The 24,187-nt window shown below is 38.7% G+C and overlaps 3 protein-coding genes and 1 long non-coding RNA gene across 5 annotated transcripts in view; 1 reads left to right on the forward strand and 3 right to left on the reverse strand.

The window, feature by feature from the left end:
• Nucleotides 1–24,187, reverse strand: part of hoxc10a (homeobox C10a) — a 64,287-nt gene that overhangs the window by 39,151 nt on the left and 949 nt on the right. For both annotated transcript variants that reach the window (XM_076984236.1, XM_076984237.1), the window contains exon 2: nt 21,015–22,344. In XM_076984236.1, the coding sequence (XP_076840351.1) occupies nt 22,070–22,344 (275 nt within the window). In that variant the 3' untranslated portion in view covers nt 21,015–22,069. The remainder of the gene's footprint in view (nt 1–21,014; nt 22,345–24,187) is intronic.
• Nucleotides 2,406–6,359, reverse strand: hoxc8a (homeobox C8a). Its single transcript, XM_076984241.1, has 2 exons — nt 5,608–6,359; nt 2,406–4,131 (listed from the first exon to the last, which is right to left on the reverse strand). Exons 1-2 carry the CDS (start codon nt 6,041–6,043, stop codon nt 3,815–3,817), a joined length of 753 nt encoding a protein of 250 aa, XP_076840356.1. The 5' UTR covers nt 6,044–6,359; the 3' UTR covers nt 2,406–3,814.
• Nucleotides 10,217–14,043, reverse strand: hoxc9a (homeobox C9a). The gene is made up of 2 exons (XM_076984371.1): nt 12,102–14,043; nt 10,217–11,031 (listed from the first exon to the last, which is right to left on the reverse strand). Exons 1-2 carry the CDS (start codon nt 12,637–12,639, stop codon nt 10,790–10,792), a joined length of 780 nt encoding a protein of 259 aa, XP_076840486.1. The 5' UTR covers nt 12,640–14,043; the 3' UTR covers nt 10,217–10,789.
• LOC143485069 (uncharacterized) lies at nt 19,733–23,864 on the forward strand. Its single transcript, XR_013122781.1, has 2 exons — nt 19,733–20,511; nt 22,074–23,864. It is a non-coding gene; the product is annotated as an uncharacterized LOC143485069 (long non-coding RNA).

Consider the following 24,187-nt stretch of genomic DNA (forward strand, 5'->3'; position numbering starts at 1 on the left):
CTTCCTGAAAATTTCTATGCTTTCCGGAGAAAATAGCTTTTACACAAAAGAGAGTTCAGTTAAAAGAAAACGTCACAAAATGGCAACAAAATAGCATTTTTCTTTTCTAAAATATATATTCATATTTCCTTTCAGGAAGCGTGTAAGTGAATAAAACATTTGATTTAAGATAAGGACATGTTTTCATATTACTTGTCACCCATGTAAGGATTATTATGCTGGAAATTATTCCGGCCTAAAACGTTTATCCATGATTTGTAGAACGATAATTACCAAATTAGACCCACTAATCAAACTCATAATCATTTTGTTGGAAACATTTTTATACAGATCACAGAACAATTTCTCTATAGTTTATTCTTTCCTTCTTTCGTTTCCAGGTATCGCTGTTGACTTGGTGCAATCAGGACTGGTTTATTAGCTATCTACCAGTCGATAGCTATTACCTGTCATTACTAGTTGTAAAGGAAACGACACTTACGAGCTGTTAGAACCCATACGCCCCGATATAGTGACACTTTTAAAAAGAAATTTCCACATAAACGTCCATCTTGAACCATAAACGGGCAAATAAGTGAAATTCGATGTAACACAAATTCCGCAATTAATTCGCTGTAAAGAGAACAATGCTACCGCTGCATTCGTTCGGAAATTGTCACTTTAATAAGCGTTGTTATATTTTACCTTTCATAAACCCATTTCCATAAAATCGAAAGAAAAAATGCCCATCAAAATAGCTCTCATAATAATATATCGACTGTCGTTATGGTACCGCACTATCACATTAACCTCTGCCGCGAGTCCTGTCAACACCTGCTGCGAGTTTAAACAGCACATTACAATATTTTTATGCATTGCAGTTGCATAAAGCCGAGGACACGTTTAGGTTCACATGTTTAAAAAAATCTAATCAAATCAGCCCCCACGTTCTGATATCTGATATGGTTTAAAGCGTATTTATTTGGCGTAGTTGTAATAATACAGAATCTTTGTCGGATGCTGCATGTCAGAAGCTGAACATTTGCGTCGTTTCACCTTAATATGCGCAGAGCACGCGATCAGAGCCACGACGCGATCACTGCTGGGCCTCTTTTACACAGAGGGGACAACGCGGAGGGACACATCCCAGGGCCTTTGCCACTTTATTATTACGCTCTATAATGTTGTAACAATGTAACGATGTAATAATCCCGATACCATGGACGTAATTTTGATTTCAAAAGTGGGGGGGGACATGGATTCGTCGCTATTTAAATATTTGGTTTTAACCGTAAAAACTAGGGGGGACCAAAACGAGCTTATATATATATATATATATATATATATATGTGTGTGTGTGTGTGTGTGTGTGTGTGTGTGTGTGTGTGTGTGTGTGTGTGCGTGTGTGTGAGTGTGTGTGTTTGTGTTATACATATAAATATGTTTATGTGTTATACAGACATATATGTTATGTTAATATATATGTCTATATGATTAATGTTTAATTAATCATTGCAATTTCAAAGCCCACTTTTTGGATGGCTTATCTTTTATCAATATGGCTGGTCATAATTGCGGCCCTGGGGCATCTACAACTTTGACCATCCTGCTGAAAGTGCACTTTCACAAACCTGCCTCAGATAGCCCCTCCCCCTGCCCACCAACCCCTCCCCCTCCCCCAACGCCATGTAAGGCTGTAGCATTAAGGTGCATTAAAGTATTGCTCTCAAGTTAACGTTGGAATCTGTCCCACGACTGGTATTACTGGTTGTATAACATCATACAGAATGTTCTACTGGTCCAGATCTCAAAATACGCTTGAGCTGTCGCAGGAAAAAAGCTAACACAGGAAGTGTGTTTACACAGTATTTACACTTGAAGTATTTAATACAATAGGGAGAGTAGTATCATTACCAAAAAAACAAAAGACCCCCCAAAAAGCAAAAATGAGTCCCAAAACCCAGCAGTAATGAAAGTCCCTTTGTGCCCAGACATTTCCTCAATTACATTTTATAGGCCTGGTGTAAATTTACTGAGGCAAATGTTAATTGCTGTTTTCAGGCCATTGCTCTGGATCCCTAACAGCTTCTCCTCTTCTGCCCTACAAACGCACTTAGAACATTACATAGTCAAAACAGCATTGTAATTGCATTTAACATCTTGCTTCAAACACCTAAAAACTACCAGCTCACTATAACCTGCTGCTCACCCCCATTTGGGTTATGAAAAGGCCACGTGGATATGAACACAAATTGCCACTAGTTCTGATCTGGTGGTTCACCCTAATCAGTCCTCTCAGACTGGTACTAACAGACGGACCTTTGGTAGTGCGGTAGTCTGACTGATGGAGAGGGATGAGTTAGGCCATGGCCAAGCCAGAAGAACACAGCAAATGAGTAAAGTCAACCAGGACGGGGAGGCAGGAGAATGTGCCATCATGTTTATTCTTCTGCTGATGTCAACAACAGTGGCATGTACACACACATTTCTATTTATATTCACATGAGAAACAGCAAAAAACGAGCATATTGATAACAGCAAGTTATTACAAGACGTACATGAAGATTATACTCAGTGCAATTTAAAATCTACGCTAAAACACCAGCACGATAAAATAACATTTCCTTTAATAAAGTTGGGTAGTAATTGTAGCAAGTATGGTAATACACACAAATGTGCGTCCTCCGTAGGCAGTTTAAGTTGTTGGGGGAAGCTGTTTTTATTATTATTATTATTATTATTATTAATAATATTGTTATTATTATTATTATTGATCTTCTCTTAAACAAAGCAGCTCTGTGTTATGGCCAAAAAAACCTTTCTTATAGGAAAGCTTTGTCTGGTTAGGTAGTGCTGTGGTACAATCTCTTGAAATTGTTAGCTTGGCTCTGAGTATATTAGCCTTCCAAAGACTTAAAATACTCGATAAACATAAGTGTTCATAGGGTAAATAATATAACTTAAGTTTTAATACTCTAGAAAACAGGATTTTACGAAATCTTTAGGTAAAAATCTATATTGCAAATTCCCCATGATTAGGTAGCCTCTTATGAGATTTTCAAACGATTGCAATCTCTAATGATCCCAATAAAATAATCAAATAATTACAAAATGTAATCTTGCCTATCTTCATCACAAAGCGTAATAATAATAAACTACTAAGTACTAATCATGTGAACTTACGTGAAATTCATAATACATATTTGGACAGTTTTCATTGTCGTTTTTCAATAAACTGGTACTAATGCAACATTGCCCTATTCTGAAGATTACAGAAATACCATTTTACCCAAACAGTGGCTGGTTGTATCTGTGAATTTCATATCAGAGTGATATCACAATTTTGTGACTGTTTTTATATACAAGACCATCACAAAGGTTTACAGTCTGCGTAAACATACTAATGCCAGTATTTCACAAACTCTGCATGTTAATCTGTTGCTACACGTGACGTTTTCAGTCACATTACAATTTTCACAACTTCCTGCCAAGTGTGAAAAACAAGTGATTTGGTGATCCAAGTATCATGCTTTAAGATGCCCAAATTAAACTGGTGTTGGTGCATTTCTGATAACCTACTGTGGTAAACTACTAAACAACTACATCATTTAGTAAATACATTGTTTCAGCTCCCCTCCCATGACAGAATTCCTCGAGGGCTGCTAATACTGGCTATTTTATCAGGATGGGCTGAGAGTGCTTTAATGTGGGGACTGACGTCTGTTGGGGTTTTTTTTAATCACTTTTCAACCCAAGTGTTTTGCGTGTCTTCTTTTTCATTAGCCATCCGCGAAATCTCTCCTCCTTCTGCCATATAACCATACAAAACATAAAATCAATCTTTGCTTTCCTCTTTCTCTTCCGTTTCCTTGTCTATCGCTTCCTCCGCCTCGCCGTCCTCGTTACCGTCTTCCTCCGCCTCCGCCTCCGCCTCGCCTCTCTGGCCCGGAAACTTGTCTTTATTGTTTTCTTTTTTCCACTTCATTCGTCGGTTCTGAAACCAGATCTTCACCTGTCGCTCGGTCAAGCTCAGCGCGTGGGACACTTCAATGCGCCGCTTGCGCGTGAGGTACGGGTTGAAGAGGAACTCCTTCTCCAGCTCGAGGGTCTGGTAGCGACTGTACGTCTGTCTCCCGTTGCGTCTCCCAGGGGCTTTGAAGTGAAACGGGAAATGTATACGTTAGCTATCATTGGTGAAGGCTTTAGTTTATTCACTCTTCTGATTTTCATGCACCGAATTACGGCCACAGCAACGTTAAATTTACACTAGCAATGTGTGGTCATGTATGTCATACATTTATTTTATGCTGTAATTAGAACGATTTGTAACAGGTTTTGTTTCTCTTGTGCTCTCTCTCTCTCTCTCTCTCCCTCCCTCACACACACACACACACACACACACACACACACACACACACACACACACACACACACACACACACACACACACACACACACACACACACGTTTAGACCAGATATGATTCACCTGTATGGTGTAGGCCTAAGCGTTAGCACATAGCCAATGCATTTTTTAATAAATACATAGCAGTAGAATATCCGCTATATGTTCTGATCAATGAATGAGAAAATTATGATTATGGTCAATCTTACTACAGATGGAAACCAATGAAGACCATTTATTTATTAGCTTTATGTGCTAAACTAAGATATATACTTAGAAAGTCGACCTCAGCTTAATCTTAGCATAACGCTCATGCTCAAATAGCAGAGCAACTTTCTCTCTCTATATATCTCTCTCTCTCTCTCTCTCCTTCTCTCTCTCTCTCTATCTCTCTCACTCACACACACACACACACACACACACACACACACACACACACACACACACACACACACACGATTTTACTATCTTGATCGTAGCCGCCACACACAGAGATGCAAAAGCGAAGCTATTCTCTATATATTCAAATTAATCTAATTTAAAAAATGTAAAACAGCGGTATATATTCAGAGCGTAAGCCAGTGTTCGTATTTTATATCTTCAAATGCATTTTAATTACGTTACATATTTCGGTGTTCTGACGGAGAACATACGAAACATTTTAATTTTGTTGCGGATTTATTTTGCGCTCTAAGTCAATCGAACAGCGTCGTCTCAACATCAACAAACCATAAGAAACGTTATCCGACGAGCTCATTCACATCACCCTGGACATAGCATACTTTATGTGGCTGTTGTAAATCTCACCTCACCCTTTTAATGACAATAGATGAACCGGTTTAACAATTGCTGCTTCAGATTAGATCTCTTTAACTTGTATGAGTTCGGACAGCGTTTATATGCCTTCTAGTTTTGACATAACAGGCTCTGTCCCTCGCAACACGGAGCAGCCAGCCGTCAAAGCGACCTGGTTCTCTTCACTAAGTCGGAATCTTAGGACGCGCGCAAATGCGCAAACGTGCCTACCGTAACACCGACGACACATCTAGATCAGTAAACGGTGATAAGAATGGTTAACGTTTGGCTCTTTGCTGTTATAACGCTGGTAAAGAATGTAGCATTCATAACTGATTTTAGCTTTAGCACACAAACACACGTTCTCATACAGATAAACATGACTGGTTGAACTGAGTGAAAGTGAAATAAAATAATGAGGAGTCTAACCGTGGGGTCGCATCCATGGAAACATGAGGCTTGGAGACGTATTTTGACTCAAGTGGCCTTGTCCATCTCCGGGGTTAGAACTACTGGAGGATTTACAGTCTGGGTACTGCGCTAGGCTCGCCTCTTGCTGGGTACCATAAAGCGATTGCCTCGGAAGAGCTTCGTATCCGTAAAATTTCGTTGCGTCTCCGTGACATGCCAAAGCACAAGGGTTCTGCTGGTACCCAGGGTTGGAAATACCTGTGGTACCGTGATGAAAAAAGTCCTGTACGTGGTGAGACGGATGTTGAAAGCCCGGTGCGGCCGCTCCATGTCCGTACACAAGCGTGTGGCTTCGGGCAACGCTCTGTGGGAACCTGCAGTCGTAATAAGTTGGCTCTAATGTCTCGCCACCTTTGTACTTGGAGAAAAGAGGGTTAACAAAATAAGAGCTCATGTTTATCTTGCATTAAAAAAGAATTAGTCTGTTGGTGGTATTTTCCCCTTGTCTAAATGGTGGCAACCTATTGTTGCTGTTCCAAATGGCATACGAGGCAGACAGAGCAACCGGAACTAGACGGAGAAATGCTGCCCCTTCGGACAATTTGATGCAGCTCCCACTTCAAATCCCCTCGCTTCGACTCTCTCTCTCTCTTCCTATCGCCAGCCTTTTCCTTTTGCAGCCTCAAATCTTGGCGTGTACGGTGGATGTGTGTTAAGGTTAAAACTGGCTAGCTCCGCCGGCTCAGTCACAAGCGCGTGCTCTTTTTTTCGACTTCTCCTCAACCACCCCCACTACAATGACCCCCCCCCCCCTTCCCCCACCACGACACCCTATGCCGGTTCATCTTTCCAAAGCGTCTACAGACGTCTACCTTGAGCGAAGAGACACCGTTGACCGCACAAAGAAAAAAAAATAAATAAACAAATAAATACAAAATCTTTAAAATTATTCCAACTACTTGTGGTATTTTTTCTACGGGTATATGACATAGGAGAGTATATGACTTACCAATATATTTTTTTAGGATATCGGGACACAATGGTGCGAATGTTTGGAACCTACTGCAATACAGATTTGTACTGAAGTGGACCAGAATCGCATTTTACACGGCGTGGGCTATTTACGTTTTCTCATGTATGTCAGTATTTTGACAAGCGTAATGGCTAGATGGCTCTAGCACAGTCTGTGTATCAGCAACTGCGCACAGCTGCAAATGAGCGGTTTTAGCAACACAACGGAACGACGGAGGACTAGTACTTGAAAATGGCTAATGCAGAATAATGAACCTACCAGATTCACGACCTACATCACCAAAAACAAATAAATAAACAAACAAGTCAAGCAAGCAGCCTACTGGCAATCTAGGACCTATTAGCAGAATAATACTTAAACTATAATTAAACTAAATAATAATATTACCACAAACTAAAATGTAATTACATTATATTTTAATTCCTTCAGTGAGGTATTATTATTGTTATTATTATTATTAATAATAATAATATGCTTACGTTATTATTTTTTATATTAATAAATTAATATCAGTAGTCGTAGCCTATAGGCGATAGTAATTGTAAGGATCTACTCTATCTCTAGCGTGGTACTGTGTAACTGTCACTTAATTGGTTCTTTCGTTGCATCGCTTTTATTGCATTGCTATATTTACCACACACTACACAACCTCCCACCCCGCACATACACACACCTACACACCCACACCCCTCCACACACACTCATTCGCCGCCACACCAACACCCAGCCACAAATACACACACACACACACACACACACACACACACACACACACACACACACACACACACACACACACTCACACACACACACACAGTGCGTGAACAAACTGGTCTCCCCGTGTCCTCCTAAACCTTGCTAATAAGTTATAAATCTGCTGCCCGGAATCAATAAAATTAGACATTTGGGCTATTTCAGTAGATACATCAATTCGTTGTTGTTTAGTTCACTGCAAGACCTCCCAAAAATATGAGCATGTGGTTTTGTGGTGCTACTGACGATTTTTACACTTAGTCGTTAAATATGAAAGGCACACACTGGAAATTTATAGACCTCTCACAGTCTATAAAGATGCAGATTGTTGGTCACTGTTGGTCTCAGTTTTAGTGGTGCGGTTTTATTGCTACAGGTCAACTGCGCGAATATGACTTCTGAATACTGACAGTACTGTGTTTTGAAATAACGATAGAACGATAACGGCAACAATAACAAAATAACAGCAGCAATAATAATAATAATAATAATAATTAGTATTATTGATATTATTAACAACAACAATAATAAATAATAAGTAGTAGTAGTGGCATTTTAGCTTTATTGATCGACAAAATGTTTCTTATTGTTATTTGAATGAACAGTTGTAAAGTAAAGAACCCTTAGACGAGGGACTAAATTAGACTTCCCACTAAATTACTAACGTTTCCCATTGTAATTAATCCTTTTCATCTGACGTGCTGACATATAATATAGGCGACATCGTGAAATGCTGGGCACACTAAAACATAACTTCACGCGGCTCTTGAACGTCTTTGGGGACGCGTGTGAACTAAAGGGACACGGCGCATTCGAGGGTTCTCCAACGAAACAATCGAGAATGATAAAAAAGTGGCATTTAAGGCAGTGATTAAGTGGAGTCTGGTTTAATACATCAGGTTGTTGACATTTTAGTTTTATTTTCGTCGGAAGTGTGATTAATGACAGAGGCTGCCATTCTTTTAACCACAGTTTTCTCAGTGCACGTCGTAGGCCTCAGTGGCCCAAAATGCGCTAACCGTGAGTCAACAGCGCCATCTAGCGTTAGATTCGTTTAGAATCCACAGTGGTATGTAAATCCCACACTAAGCAAATTCCCATTAAACGGTATCATCAAAGCACACGTTTAACTATAAGGCTGAATATAACTCATCCAGAGTAACCCGATGAGTTGCAAATATACAATAAACTGTCAATCTATTTTAGAAGTGGCCTAAAAGCTGTATTAGAAACACTATAACAAAATAATTCATCAGTACTTGTTTCACAAATGTGGCATTAGTCAGAAAGAAACGCTATATGTCTGGTGCCCTTCACTGGTCAGAAATTATTCCTGGACGTGTCTGAAAGTGCCGGCGGACCGCTGTTGTCTTAGCCTAACTAACAGTCTAAGTGGGTCGGTTTCTTTGAAGGGGACCTCCACCGGCATACTAAGTCATAAAGTAATTTAGCCCAGACGTCTAGCCAGTTACCCAGGTCTGCTTTGTTCGTCTGCATCTGCGACCAACAACGCAAACTCCAACAGGGCCGTAAAACCCTTTTTGTCCTTGCGGAAGTGCAGTGGATTGGGCTCTAAAATCTCTGCATCCTGTTCGTATTGTTAACAACCACAAAAAGGTAATTTCAACTGCGCACAGGAAACCAAATCCAGACATGTCTTTATATTTTTACTTAAATCCACGACCTCTGTACACATAGGTCTATAGGTCACAGCTGAAATAAATTCATACATACACATACACACGCATATATATATATATATATATATATATATATATATATATATATATATATATATATATATATATATATATATATACCATAATAATCTTACCATTAACCATTAATTAGGAGTTAGTGGTACAAACTAATGGCGCATTATTAATAATATAAGGGTATTATAATGGCGCAATATGTCATACATTCATTAATGGCTATATTGCCTTTTAGTTCGGTCTTAAAGGCTGAAGTATATCGTGTCCGACCTGCTTATTGTTTTAATGTCTAAACACGGAACATTAAGACTGAAGCGCTATTTAAAAATATATTCAATTATGCACTTTATTGCTTTAAAGACGATAGAGGGTTGGGTAATTACAATATATCGAAGACAATATTTTTGCTTTTTTTAACTTCTGGATGGCTTATCTTTTTTGTTAATATCTGCTTCGACGCTATATTTCCCCTGTAGTGGAATGACAAACAGTTTTTTGCGTTAAATATCCTGACTACTCGTGCTACTATTACTCTACGATACTTTTATTACGTTTTTATTTTGTTGTTATTTAAGTAATATGTTTGTTATTATTGTTGTATTCGTCTCCGTTGGATACATGTTTACTAAATTTCTAAATGAGTCTGTCGCCTCAGAGAGGCCCGAGAAACGCCACAACCAGCGCTAGACTCATGATAAGGGTAAGTAATAATGTATAATGTGCTCAGATAAACAGAGCATACCCAACAAGACGTCGCATGCATAAATGCGCAATCTGGTCGCTGTGTATAATACGGTCATGGACCAGGCGTGTAGGCGAGCACAATCGTCTCTTTAATATTTGATAGTTTTGTATATTTAATGACAATTTTTTTGACATACAGACATGCACGTCAACTAACACCTTATAGTAAAGCCTTGTCATCTTGCACAGCCTTTCTATTGAGCCCAACCCCGATACTTTCCAGATGAGGACATTGTTATGTGTAGGCCAAGAAGTAGACTTCGAGTAGGACAGGCTGCAATGTCGCCAGCACCACACCGCACGTTGTCGCGAAGGTATGTTATTTTATAGCAGTGATAAACGCATAAAACACCGGTTACAATAAGAGACGGAGTCTGTCGCGTTAATATTAAGATGGAGGTCGTATATTTGGGCATATCTACAATCCGTATTGAAATCTATCTTTACAATTTAAGGAATATAAAATACAGAAACAATTACATTTAAAAACAACGGGATATCACAGACGCAAGTATGAATAGTTTCAACTATATGAGTGTTATTCGTTACAAAATATTTGAGTTTTACACCTGTTACAAACAAAACACATCAGTAAAACATTCACGTGAAAATCATAAATTACGATCTTGAAAATAGAGTAGTTCAAGTATTTCCTTGCTTTAAGCCTACGTCGGGGCAGCATTTTCTATAAAGTTCTTACTAACGCTCTGTAAGTAAAAGAAACGAAATCTAAATCCAAACAGGCCAAGATGTGCAATTACATATGATGTTAATATGAACATGGGTCGATAAAATTACAGTTCAAGAAGTAATAACACCGTAATAAAGAAGTCTAGCGAGCCATCGTGTAGCCTGTGTCTCCCCCTGTCACAGAGAGACTGTGATAACGTTTAAGACTCATGACAAGCGTCTTCTCCTCAAGTCTGTAATAAGCAAAACACGTTTTGGTCGATTATTATTCCTTGCTGTCTCCCTTCTCCTTGTTCATCTTCTTCATCTTCATCCGACGGTTCTGGAACCAGATCTTGACCTGTCGTTCCGTGAGGTTCAAAACTCTGGCGACCTCGTAGCGTCGGTCTCGTGTTAGGTACATGTTGAACAAAAACTCCTTTTCCAGTTCTAGTGTTTGATATTTTGTGTAGGGACACCGCTTCTTTCTCGTGGAGCGCGCGTGGATCCAGTTGGCCACGGGATTGTCTGCAAAACAATGTATATTAAAAAAGAATTATTAGTTTGTATACTAAGCAAATTCCTAAGACTCCTGTGGATTGATCTTGGTCATTTGTATATTGGTCATTTTGCCTTCTTCCTTAAGCACGATATAATTAGCTTCTTGCTACTTTAATTAAAAAAAGAAAACAGCATAATAGTCTTATTATTAATATATTTTGAAATGTAATGAAAATACTATGATTGTCTAAAAAATGCGCCTTCGATAGCGTTGAAACTGCTTGCTCGCTGTGAGAATTGGTGTCGTAAAGTGGTGAATACATCTATTCGCTTTATAGGCCCATAAAAGCCTAATGCGCCTCGCTGAAGTCTGCAGTCAAAACGTCCTGCTACGCACCGAATGCACAGCTTACGATCCATTTGGTTGGTGAAGTTCTGCGTGGTTCACGTCTACTGGAACTATATTTACTATAACAGTATACGATTCTTTCAACAGAATTATTTTGCAGTGATTACCCTGAAACTCATTTTATCCGGCTGACACGAGTACAGCAGCTCCTAAAATAAGTAACATTGCCATGATTCCCGATTCTGTGCAAACACAGAGCAGCTCGTGATGTAATATGTTAATTTCACTTCCCACAAAATTTCCCTGCATTATATTTATGAAATGTCGAACTCTTATCTTATTCTCGCATTGACAGCATTGGTAACTTGTAAAACCTGTTACTAATATCACTACCCAGAATACCTACTGCTAATAAAAAAATGCACATTAATTAAATGCCTTGTGAATACTATTTAACTAAGATTCAGTTATCAACTCAACATTCAGAGAGTATTCAGGTCTCCTTGTCAGACCTGTCTTTCAAGGAGACCATTTTTATAACCCACTAGCCCGTTTTACAGCCCTGTCTTACGGCGTTTGTCTTCAGTGGATAGCCCCACAGCAGACTTGAGCCAGCCCAAAACGACAAGGACCACATGAAAGGATATAGAACTTGGTTTTACGACGGACGACAGCCAACCATCAAGCGAACGCAATAAACCGAGCTGCACCTCAAACCCAGTTGTAAACAATAATGGCTTTAACTTACTTGGGTCCAATTCAGCCTTCTCGTCTTTGTGCTTTCCGGAAGACAAGATCTCCGACTCTGGAGAAGGTGTAGTCTGTTGTTTTTCTCTAACGTCGACAGCGGAGCAGTAGAGATAATCCGAATAAGTACGTCCATTTGAAGCCAAACAGTCTCCGGTTCGTGGATCCTGAAACGCGTCGGGCTTTAGTCCATAGTGTCTGCTGTTAGCTGCATAGCCCGTGAACGACACGGCACCGGGAATGGGCTCTAACCAGGAGCGCACGTACCTTGAGTCCGTCCCTAAGTGAGGCTGATGAGTGTATGGGTGGTAAACCATTGAGGACTGAGAGTGACCGGGGGTCCAGGAGGTAGTGAACACGGGTGGTTTCTGGGCAAAGCTGCAAGACGGATAATCCACGCAGTCCGGTACCAGAGGCGTCGGGCGTGAACCGGAGGATATCGGACCAGCTGTCGAAAAACGAGTCGCCAGAACATCCTCGCTTTCATGGTTAATCAAGGAATCCACATAATAATTACTTATGGGACCCGTAGTCGACATGGCGATGTTTCCGTCTCTTTTACATGCATCCGATTATTATATGGAGTGTATGTGTACTTTTTTATCTGCCCATAGAACAATCAAGCCAGGTAATTATTTCTGAAAGCTCGCCCAACTGCGATTGGAGGACTGTGAGACACGTGATTACATTTACCCTCTGAAAAACCGCACAGCAGATCAATGCGCGAGTTATCTTGGACCAGCAGTGCACTCCGAGACTGCAGTAGGTCGCTTAATTCTAATGTTGTTTCTTAAAGTGAACTTCATACAAACTCTTGTAAATATATATTATTGTTTAATAACGTATCTTTCGCATTTGTGGAAAGACTTTAGGTCCATATAACGTAGAATAATAGCGTCTCGTAGAGGCACTATTTCTTTACGTAATCAATCTTTGCCGAGCATATGGGCTGGTACTCTGTCCAGGGCTTTGCGCATCTTTTCCCCTCATATTGTATCTTACAAATATTTTACAAACCCCGAAGGTTTTATTAATTGATTCTTCACCTGTAATTGTTCTAATTGATCTAGACTTTGTTCAAACATGAGCAGAACTGATTTGTCTTTTGCGAATAGTATCCCAGTCCTTTTACGCAGTGGAGTCTTAGTTTCCACCACTTTCAAAAAATGCATTTCTGGGATATTCATCATAAAACGGAGTTTTTCAAAATCGGGGAGATGAAAATAGTGGGACGGTTGAAAACTTGGCCACTACGGCGGCTGTATTCGGCAAGTGGTCGTACATGCTTTTACGTCCTTCAATAAATTTTTATGAGGACCATTTGATTGTTCATAAACGTGTCGTTAATAAAACTGCAGTTGAGTTTGTAGTATAACATAAAACTAACACTGCTTTGCGAAATAAGTCTCATCAAAATACAGCAGGGAGGATAGAGGGTTGATAGAGTTGTGTGTGCTGGATCTAAGCTTTAGCCTCTGGGTTTGTAATGAGAAAAGTCCATACCATTTCTGCTAATTCACCAGACCAGTACATTTGATCAAAAATGCATTTTGAAAGACAAGGAAAGTGTTAGTCTGGGGGTAAAGAAAACAATGTGGATGAATGACTGGGAAATTGAATGATGGTGAGGAGAATTGTGCTTTTAGTGTACAATTACAGTGTACAATCTTTTGGACTAGTAGGAAAACGTTGGATGTTTTAAATTAACCCTATCACTTAACAATTCTCATCTTTTAAAATTCGACCATCTTACAGGTAGCCAGACTTGACTGCTGCTTTTGATTTTATTCCATTTATTCCATTTCCATTTATTTCCATTCCACTTAATCTCAGTCATTGTCCCATTTCATTTATATTTATTTGTATAAATATTTCCATTATGTTATAGTTACACAAAGGCAATTATTGTTTGTTTCCACTGTGAAACATTGAAAAGCAAGATCTACTTACGATAGAAATAGTAAACATTCGTAATATAGCCTACTAATTCAGAATTAAGATTAAGAAGGCCTTAATCGGAAAACGCAAATATTTGCATCTTGTCTTAGAATAGAATAGAAACAGCCTTTATTGTCCCACAGGTGGGAAATTTAGGATTTTAGATTTTACATTTAATTTGAGCGTATTTTGCCACTTGGCCGTGTGTTGATGTTGGTCTGATGTCATTGTCAGTGCTGGGCTCAGTCTCGCGCCAGCCACATGAGGTCAGGCTTCTTTTCTTATTTTTACTTGTAATTCCAGACATTATCAAAATACAGGCTGTCTAGATTATATCAATCCATATTACGTCAATTCTTTTGTAGTTTCTCGGTGTTACATGGATGAGACTACCTAGGAATAATTTGTTAGTGTTTTTTTTTTCAAATGTACTTCTTATAAAGAGCAACACGTGGATATACTTTGTCTCGATAACAATTTCACTGAGCGAAATTAATTCGGAAAAGAATTCGAGACCGAAATTTAAATTCCATATATTTTGAACGCCTACGCCCTACATAAAAATAAGTAAACAAATAAATAAATAAATACAGAAATAAGTTATCATTTCGCTTTTATGGGCAGTGAAAGCATATTACTCTCACCAAAATGTCAGGGGCATCTCCGGTCGCAGTTGCCCGGCTCTGTAAGTGCGTGTGCAGTCCGATAGTGGTAGACTTGAACCACAGACTGATTGAAAGCGCATATCCATTAATACATGTCATCCCTGACAAACAGTCTGGGGCATGATCGTCGGTGCGAATGTATTAATTCTGCGATGTGTTTTTTTCATTACATTTAGCCAAACTAGCTTAGTTTCTTGGTCACCGCGATTGCATTCACACGTGAACTGTACACGCTTTGCAGACTCAAAACAGCCCTAGAGAGGACTTTCGTACCCATACCCTGTCATGGTTAGGGCCATTATTGCTTTTACAGACTATAAACTCTGTGTTGTGATACGGCGTCCCTTATTTTCTTGTGTAGTTGTGCATTGTCAGTAAAAATAATAAAGATTAATATGAACTCAAAGCTTTCCTGTCTTAACTGTGCCATAGCGCGCGCGCGCGCGCGCACACACACACACACACACACACACACACACACACACACACACACGTATATATATATATATATATATATATATATATATATATATATATATATATATATATATATATATATATATATATATTCCAGATTTCTTTAAGGTACGGCTAAAGGAAAGATTTAAACACATTATGTAACAGATTTTTGGCCAATTTATAATACTGCAAATGTTAACTTGTTACTTGTGAATATATAATATATATGTAATATCTATATGTCTTATGTCTTTAGACCGATTTTTTATTCCTGAAACGTTATTACAGTATTGCTGGCTTTAATATGCATGACATATTTATTGAAAATTCAACAGCGTATATTGAATATGCGCATCGAAGCCTCCTTCATAACAACATGTAAACAATTTTAATCAATACTGTAAGGGTCTATAAGGTTTTCTATAAGGTTTCAAATGTAGTGCCATGCGCACGTGTATACAGTGACGTGTATATATATACAGTGTTTTTTTTGTGTTGTTTTTTAAAGGCGAAATTTCATATTTAGGGCACCTTTTATCCTGATATCATTTAATATATTGTAATACAATAGCTCTTTGTCGCATTAGCGACGGATTTCGTCTATATTTTCGTTGTAGGCCCCGATTGGCCAGTTAGATTTTTAAAGCATTTATAAAACGCTTCAAAATGTATCTAGCTACAAATTCTTAAATGCACGTTTAAAAGGTGTTATTTTGTTGCATAAAGTGTATTTTATATGTAGCCTACCAAGCGCAAAAGGATATTTACGTATTCCCAGTCGTGACTTCATATAAATGGACTTTCTAGCCTCTGCTGGTGAGTCTGCTGACTGGTTAATGTTTCCCAAACCCATTTGCCTTGAGATTATTAAAGATAAAAATATGATTTAACAGTAATGAACGCCGTATAGTATGCTGGACATACTGTAGGTTGACAATGGCTTCTAGATTATTACAAATGAATACCTATGTTAATAAAATTATATTGCAAAGTTGTTTTTTTTCTTAATCATGCTAGTGTATTAGGAAATGTAACAAAGTAACACAAACATACCTAAAGATGCGAATCATACAGATTTATTAAGAATGCACACAATTACGTTTCTTGCTTAAGATATTAGTGACCAAAACAAAACCGGCCCTTCTGTGCGATGCAACCAGCTACGCGTGTCACCGTGGTTTTCACAGTTCCAGCGTGCCTTGATCCGTATGGACAGACCAGTCCTGTCCACGTCTATGTCTGCCGTCTGCAACACTTTGAGATAATAGAAATCCACGATTCAACGATTTCAGTTATTCGGATTTACTTTGACCAGGCCTAAAACCAATAACGTAGACGTAAGAGTTACTGTTTCAGGACACAGGAACGTAGGGCTGCACGTGAAATGTTTTAAGAGGCTCTATCATTTAATACTAAAACTCATAATGACGTGTTGAATTTTAAGGGGCTGTTATTTTCTCCTTCTGCTTACTGACCTGTGCTAAACTGCTGTCCCTTGGACGTGGCACATATATATATATATATATATATATATATATATATATATATATATATATATATATATATATATATATATATATATATATATATATATATATACAGTAAAACAAGATAATGGAGTGGATGACATAATCAGACCTGAACATGGCTAAGAGGCCCAAAGTGTAGCTCTGCTCCATTTGAATGGACGCTCTACAACCATTTAGCCTATAGGCTACTATAGGAACAAGTGTTGGGGCAGTGGTTTACATGCTGGCGCCTGACAGCTCATAACACGGTGAGAATGGTGAGAAGCAGAAGCTTTAGTTTAACATAAAACCATACAAATTCCTCATAGGCGCGGCCGTTATCATAGTTATAGGACCTACATGTTATCTGTCGTCGGTACTAGCACTTATATCAGAAATAGGCCATCGCCCGTCATCATACTTCCGCCAGCGAGATGCCCAGAGTCGACGATACCTTCACGGTGTCCTCCTCTGGCCATGTGCGATTAAAAGAGCGCTGTAGCTATTTTGAAACTCTGTGTGAAATATTTGACCACTGCGGAATTTTCTGTGCGTTAAGAATTACAGAACCATTTGGTTCACCTTAATTATAGGCAACGTCAATACATATTCAATTTCATGTTTGCAGTCCTGCAACTAAATAATCGCGACAGATTATTTAGGCGCCAGACGACATTCGTGAGGCTTTAGGTCATGACTACTCTACATACGCATCGTATAACCAACAGGGTCTAAGTTCAGTCTGACTGCTCAGTCTTCAAAAAAACCGTCTTCCTTGAGGGCGAAAGAAGTGATGTTACAATAAGATAAATAACGTGGCGGGTGATTCTTCCCATTGCTATGGCACATGTTAACATAGGTTGCTAAATCAAATATGTAGCTCTCTTTAAACAAGGAAACCTAGTTCACAATCACTGTATAAAACGCGATTAAGACGTAACGTAAATATTGTACCAAACATAAAAGCGTGTTTGGTGCCTACACGTGTTCTATCTATGTTTGCATGTGTATGCAGGCCTGTGCCTGTATATCTGCATGTATGTATGTATGTCTGTATTTCTTTATGTATGCACGGACGTAATTTGGGGGGGGACGGGGGGGACATGTCCCCCCCCCCCCCCCCCCCCACTTTTTCAAAAGTCCCCCCCAGTTTTTACGGTTAAAACCAAATATTTAAATAGCGACGATCCATGTTCCCCCCACTTTTTATTACAAAATTACGTCCATGTATGTATGTATATATGTATGTATGTATGTATGTATGTACGAATGTATGCATCTAGTAGGCCTATAACTTAAATAGAGGACCAACAGAATGAATGCTATCCTGTTTTGGGGCTTAGAATATAAAACACTAAGTTTGGCTTGCTTTTCAACCAACGGTATTTGATTTAAGAAATTATACGACTTTTAAAATTACATATTTATCTTGAAAATCTGGCAAAATACATATTCTCCAGCAGTGCTATATCGTTTTAAGGTCCCAGAGATGGATATGTCATTCAAATATATTTTACATTTCCTCGTATTCTCATGCATGAACTTTATCTACGACTTGGCCTAGGTCTGGTGTGCTAATCTCTGGCCATCCTGCTATCCCATGAGTGGACGAATGGCTTTGGGCTGAACAAATGAATTATATATTGCACTGAAATTTTTAATTTGTAATAAACGAGTGTTTATGTATCTGGAGATACGAACGCGGAGACTATTGGTAGGAAACTGCCTCCATATCCGTATGCTAGGCGACAATGTCCTGTGGGGGTGATTTTGCGTGCTGTAAACTCTTTGTTGGTGACGCATTCCAGAGGCAATCCCCCTTTCACTCAACTGAATGAAAATGACTTTGGATTCCAGACTGTCTCCTCCCGCCGCAAAACAGCTGAGGGGGAGGAAGAGGAGGGGTTTAACAAACCAAGCAAAAACGGCGAAATCCATATTCTCTGTCCTAGGAAAAAATCAGGTCGCATCATAATCAAACACACACACCCACGACCCACTCGCAAACGTTGAGATTTGGTGTGTGGCATATGGTGTCTAACTGCGCATGTCTGAATAAAAGCTTCACGCAGTAATATATGAACAATATTAAAATATTTAAATAATCTAAATATTATATAAAACAGAATTATTCACTGAACATATAAAGTACACGTGAATTTTAGGAATTTTGCAAAGTGTCCAGTTATTAAGCTCAGCTGAATAGCGTTACTAGCGTTAATGTAAAACCTCTTATTTTAGGAGAAACATTGAAATCATAAATGCGATTTATTTGTGTATAATTCTATTAAAGCCACAAAAACGTTTTTCGACGAATGTCGCAGGTAGGCTACTAATAACCCGTAATAAAAATGACCTGGCCTATACATAAAACCAGACATAATACTGTCCCGAGTTTATTTGCATCTTTCAATGTTAATGTTAATGTAATAGTTGCTGTAGTCTGTTTGTGGTAGTAGTCTGGTTCAAGGGTATCTTGAATTCTGACCTATCTGTGCTACTATCTAGGATGTATTCTGTGATCATGCAAAGCACTTTGTAAGTCGCTCTGGATAAGATGTTAGACTTGTAAAACACTGTACATATTAATTCAGTATTGCAGACGTTCACCCAAATAATAATAAAAAAAATATAGCTCAAATGAACATTTTCAACACTAAAAAAAAGAAAGTAAGAAGATGAACACTCCACTCCACTGTCTAGTGATTAATTATGTCTTCACAAATGTAAACAGGTTCAACTGTTGATTTAATTAATGTTGCGTATGAAAATGGGCAGTCATCAGAACTTATCAATTACAGATATTTCATAAGTATACAATGTGAATATATATTTGGATACATATATCATATAATTGTTAAAAAGAAATATTAGATACTGTTATTTAGCAATAACGGCTGTGACAATTCCCTACCAATGTCTACACTGCAGCCTGTCTATACTCGCTTGCAGGTTAGAAACTTTGAATATGCTGTAACCTAATAATTGTAACAGAGCTAATATTCAAAAGTTCACACACACACACACACACACACACACACACACACACACACACACACACACACACACACACACACACACACACACACACACACACAGGTCTGTACAGTATCGACCTACTTGTTATATTCCAACATTATTCCACCCTTCTAATTGACAAGAGTGTACGTATTGCTAAATATTTATTTTATTTTATGGTCTCAGCAGGTTTTTTTCCAGTGGGTATTGTGCCGCTCTAGGGCAACCATCACTGTCGTGATTAATCAAATTTGTCTGTCTATCCACCCACCTATCCATTTACACATTCACCCAGCCATGAATACATCCATCCTTTGAGTCTCTCTCTCTCTCTCTCTCTCTCTCTCTCTCTCTCTCTCTCTCTCTCTCCGACGTAACACCCGAGCTGAGGCCTCGCATCGGAAGTGATCCAAACCTAAACCTTGGCCAAAACTTGCAATGAAAGAATAATTCGCATTATTACGCAGACGTTTACCATGTTATGTTTACAACCTTTTATCCCTCTAAGAGATCCGCTTTACAGCCGAACACTTACAAGGCGAGCAAGAGAGAGAGAGAGAGAGAGAGAGAGAGAGAAGAAAGCTCAGTGTGGCTATAACAGTTCAGTTCATTTACAATGCCATTTGCGGAGACTTCACTTCGCAGGGTGTAATTTAACGGCAATTGTCGCCCTTGATGAAGACGAACTGACGTAATCAAGGCAGTTTCTTGTTGTCGAGCCTGGGATCCAATCCCAACAACATGAAACTACCTAAACCACGCACCAGCTGCGCGTAACGACGTTATCCACCGGAGAAGACAAACAACAGAATTGATACAACAAGTAAGAGACTTTCTACTATATAACAGGTTTCCGATTCAGAAGCTATAACCAGTGTTTGATCATAAAATGTCTGCCTCGGGCTAACTCACAGCCAACTAAAAATGATCTATAGTGCTAGTAATGCATTTATCAGGATGTAGCTTTAGAGACCAAACCATTAAAACAAATGCGAAAATGTAGCGTCATTAAATCAAATAACTGCAACAAACAAAAACTTGTAATACATTCAATAATTAATTGATTGATTAATTGATTAATTGGTTCATTAATTAATTCAATGTTAATTCCAAATCGCTCACATGGAAAACTACATTTCAGCGCTGCATTAAATATTAGCAAGAAAGCAATTCTTACTACAACCGGATCTCATCAACAACATTTTAAATCTACAGCCAGATTCAAAACGTGTTAGAAAAAAAACAGGTATATTATTTAACACAGTTCATATTGATGTTAGACACAATTAAAAAGCATCAAAAAAGTAATGAAAAACCTTATCCTACCTCTTTAGCCTTCTTCGAAGACGCGTCCGTAGCAATTAACATCCTCGCATTAACCGGCGTCGTTGCTGTAGTAATTGTTATCATACATCCGTTATCACTGCTTCGTGTGGTAGTGGTTTGTCTCTCCAGAGCCATTACAGAAGCCTCTTCCCTCCAGAGCCGCGCGGCAGCCCGCAGCGCGCGCCAGTGAGACCGGCGTAGCCGCCGCGCGCATGTGAATTAGACTTCCTCCACTTCGCTTTTAATGCGTCTTTACTGCACCACCACATTATATTTGCAGATCATAAAATCCACCCCCAGTGCTTTCCAGCACCGTCATGACATTACAATTTTATGACCTTGACTTACTGTGGTCACCTGGATAATATTTAAATCAACGTTATGGGTCTCCGACTCTTATTGGAAGTGCTACAATCTTTCTCCCTCGCGCGCACGCTGGTTCCCGCACTTTTGTCCTTATAACCACTATTTCTCTTTTCAACAAAACGCCAAAGACGATATCCAAGGGGAAGGAGATACCAGCACATTACATTTTCCAACCCCCTTTTATTTTCCACTCTCGAATTAAAAATCAAATCGACAAAACGACAAATGGCATGCAAAATACAGAGTACGCATAGTTTAGGACATACGCGCACCGACAACGACAAACACGCTAATCTAAGACAGGAAGACAACTTCGGTTTGGCAAGCTACGAGTGAAGCGACGTCTGTTTTAACAAGACCCGTTACTAACGTTTGCACCAAGAAATTCTTTTAATCCGCTAATGGCATATTTACAGTGTCATTGTGGTCTGCATTATTAATTTGGGCCTTTATGTTGGACCGTTGAAAACCAAATTTAACATTATTTTCAAGAGGTCCCAGTCTCTCATTGACGAACGTCAAATGACAGCATAGTTCTGAAGTCCACGTATAGTGTGGTGAGCTGTGATATCCTCAGAATGTGTGAGTGTGTGTGTGTGGGGGGGGTGCGCGTGTGTGACAGAGAGAGTGAAAGTTCGTTCAGATAATGCAAGACAAGAAATGTTATTGTGTGTCTGTTTGTTTGTTTTTCAGTTAAAGTTATAGCTCGTTAACTCCCGGACGCGACTTTCTCTGTTGAGTTTCTTCAGTTTCATCCTCCGGTTCTGGAACCAGATCTTGACCTGTCTGTCTGTGAGGTTGATACTTCTGCTGATCTCCAGACGGCGCTCTCGAGTCAAGTACATGTTGAACAAGAACTCTTTCTCCAGCTCAAGTGTCTGATGCTTTGTGTAAGGACATCTCTTCTTCCGTCCGCTTTTAGCTTTTAGCCAGTTCCCCGTTGTGTTTTCCAGCCTCGCCTCATCTGCAGTGATAAAATATATTATTCAGAAAGAGGCATAAAATAGAGCAACATATCTGTACAGCGAATGACCCAGAATTACGCATGTCCTTATTATAGTTTCATTCTGATATTCAGATTTTTGATATATAGAGAAATATTTACGTTTTGGGTGTACTTTATACCTTTGAATGTTTGTTAACACCATTAATTAACACCATTAGTGTTTTATCTGAGTTTGTCTGGAAGCATAGTTTTAACTATAGTTCAATAATAAATGTATAATAAATGTAACGTATTGCACGTTGCATATGTGACATGTATTTAGTAGGTATGCTCCCGCATATTTATATAAACTGATAATTTGAGGGAGAATACCTGAATAATGTGGTAGTTTGGTTTTAAAACTGTCTAAAAATACCTTTCCTATAAACACATTTGCGTCAGTGACATTTCGGCTGTGTAGAACTGACATATTTAAATGAAGAACACGCTCAAATATAGATATAATTAACACATACGCTACCGTGATAAAAATAGCATTACATAGGCTACTAGACGACAGTAGAGAAAGTTAAATAATGATTTTTGTAGGACCCAAATTCACGGGTTGGTGTCTCCGTTTTGAGGGAAATCGAGTGAACATTTGTAAACATTTTACACTACAAAAGCAGCAGTAATGGAAATGCTTTTATTTTGTAACAGAAAATGAATGAAGCAAATGAGATGTAAAATAGGCCAATGTATTTATATATTCGTATTTATTCGCACAACTGTTTCCATTATGTTAATTATATATTATATTACATTTAATTTACATTTCTTCATTTGAATTGCATCGTCAAAGGTTTTTATTTTATTTACATATTTTGTTTATTTCTTCAGGGCCAGAGTGGAATCGTGACTAAACAAACCAATTGTCGAAAATATCAAGTTGAATTTTAGAGTTAATTAGTTGTGACAGTTTTCCATTGGTGTATATTTTAAAAAATGAATCTCATTTAAAAAATCTCATTGTATTTAAAATTTCCTTTTAGTACAAAACAGATTTAACGTTATTATTTTGACAAAATGGTCTGGTGATTTAGACCTACTGCTGTTGGAAACACCTTTATTGCTACAATACTGTGTGACACACGTTTCGGCCCGGAGCCTGATATACTTGACTTCTTTAAACATAAAACAACTGTGCATAAAATTGTATTTACACGAGCTTCCCACTGTGTCGCAAAAAAATTGCCAACCATTCAATTGACACTTAAGTAACGTTTTAAGATTTGATTTGTGTGTGTGTGTGTGTGTGTGTGTGTGTGTGTGTGTGTGTGTGTGTGTGTGTGTGCATATTTGCATACTTCATGCTTGTGTGCTTCTGTTTGTTTCAATATTAAATACTGCTTGCATTTTTTTGATTTTATGTGCGATGTTAAATACAGTTGCTCCGTAAACACTGTGATTCAGGATATGTTAGACGAGTATATGTGCAGTCGAGAGGGATTTTGTACTATACGTAGCGTAACGAAGTAAATAAACTTTTCTTTGCATTTCTTCTTGCATTTTGCCTGATCATGCTAAACAGAAAAGGCTTCAGTTATTGCATTCTTGTGTGTGTGTGTGTGTGTGTGTGTGTGTGTGTGTGTGTGTGTGTGTGTGTGTGTGTGTGTGTGTGTGTGTGTGTGAAGTGTAACTACCTACTTAAACTCTCCCTCGCGCGCGTGTGTGTGTGTGTGTGTGTGGGTGGGTGTGTGTGTCTGGAAGAGAGAGAGGGAGAGAGAGAGAAAAAGAGAGAGAGGGAGAGAAAGAAAGAGAGAAAACGAAACGTGTGCCAATAAACACAAACACATCAGAGTGAGAGACGAAGAGATCGAGA

Source organism: Brachyhypopomus gauderio, chromosome 21, assembly GCF_052324685.1.
Source record: "Brachyhypopomus gauderio isolate BG-103 chromosome 21, BGAUD_0.2, whole genome shotgun sequence".
NCBI classification, from domain to species: domain Eukaryota; kingdom Metazoa; phylum Chordata; class Actinopteri; order Gymnotiformes; family Hypopomidae; genus Brachyhypopomus; species Brachyhypopomus gauderio.

Excerpts from the sequence above, each read along its gene's own strand:
- hoxc8a (XM_076984241.1), bottom strand. The coding sequence starts at position 6,043 with ATGAGCTCTTATTTTGTTAACCCTCTTTTCTCCAAGTACAAAGGTGGC. Across the intron at positions 4,132-5,607 it reads TCCATGGATGCGACCCCACG|CCCCTGGGAGACGCAACGGG; the intron begins GTTAGACTCCTC and ends TTCACTTCAAAG.
- hoxc9a (XM_076984371.1), bottom strand. The coding sequence starts at position 12,639 with ATGTCGACTACGGGTCCCATAAGTAATTATTATGTGGATTCCTTGATT. Across the intron at positions 11,032-12,101 it reads GAAGGCTGAATTGGACCCAA|ACAATCCCGTGGCCAACTGG; the intron begins GTAAGTTAAAGC and ends ATTGTTTTGCAG.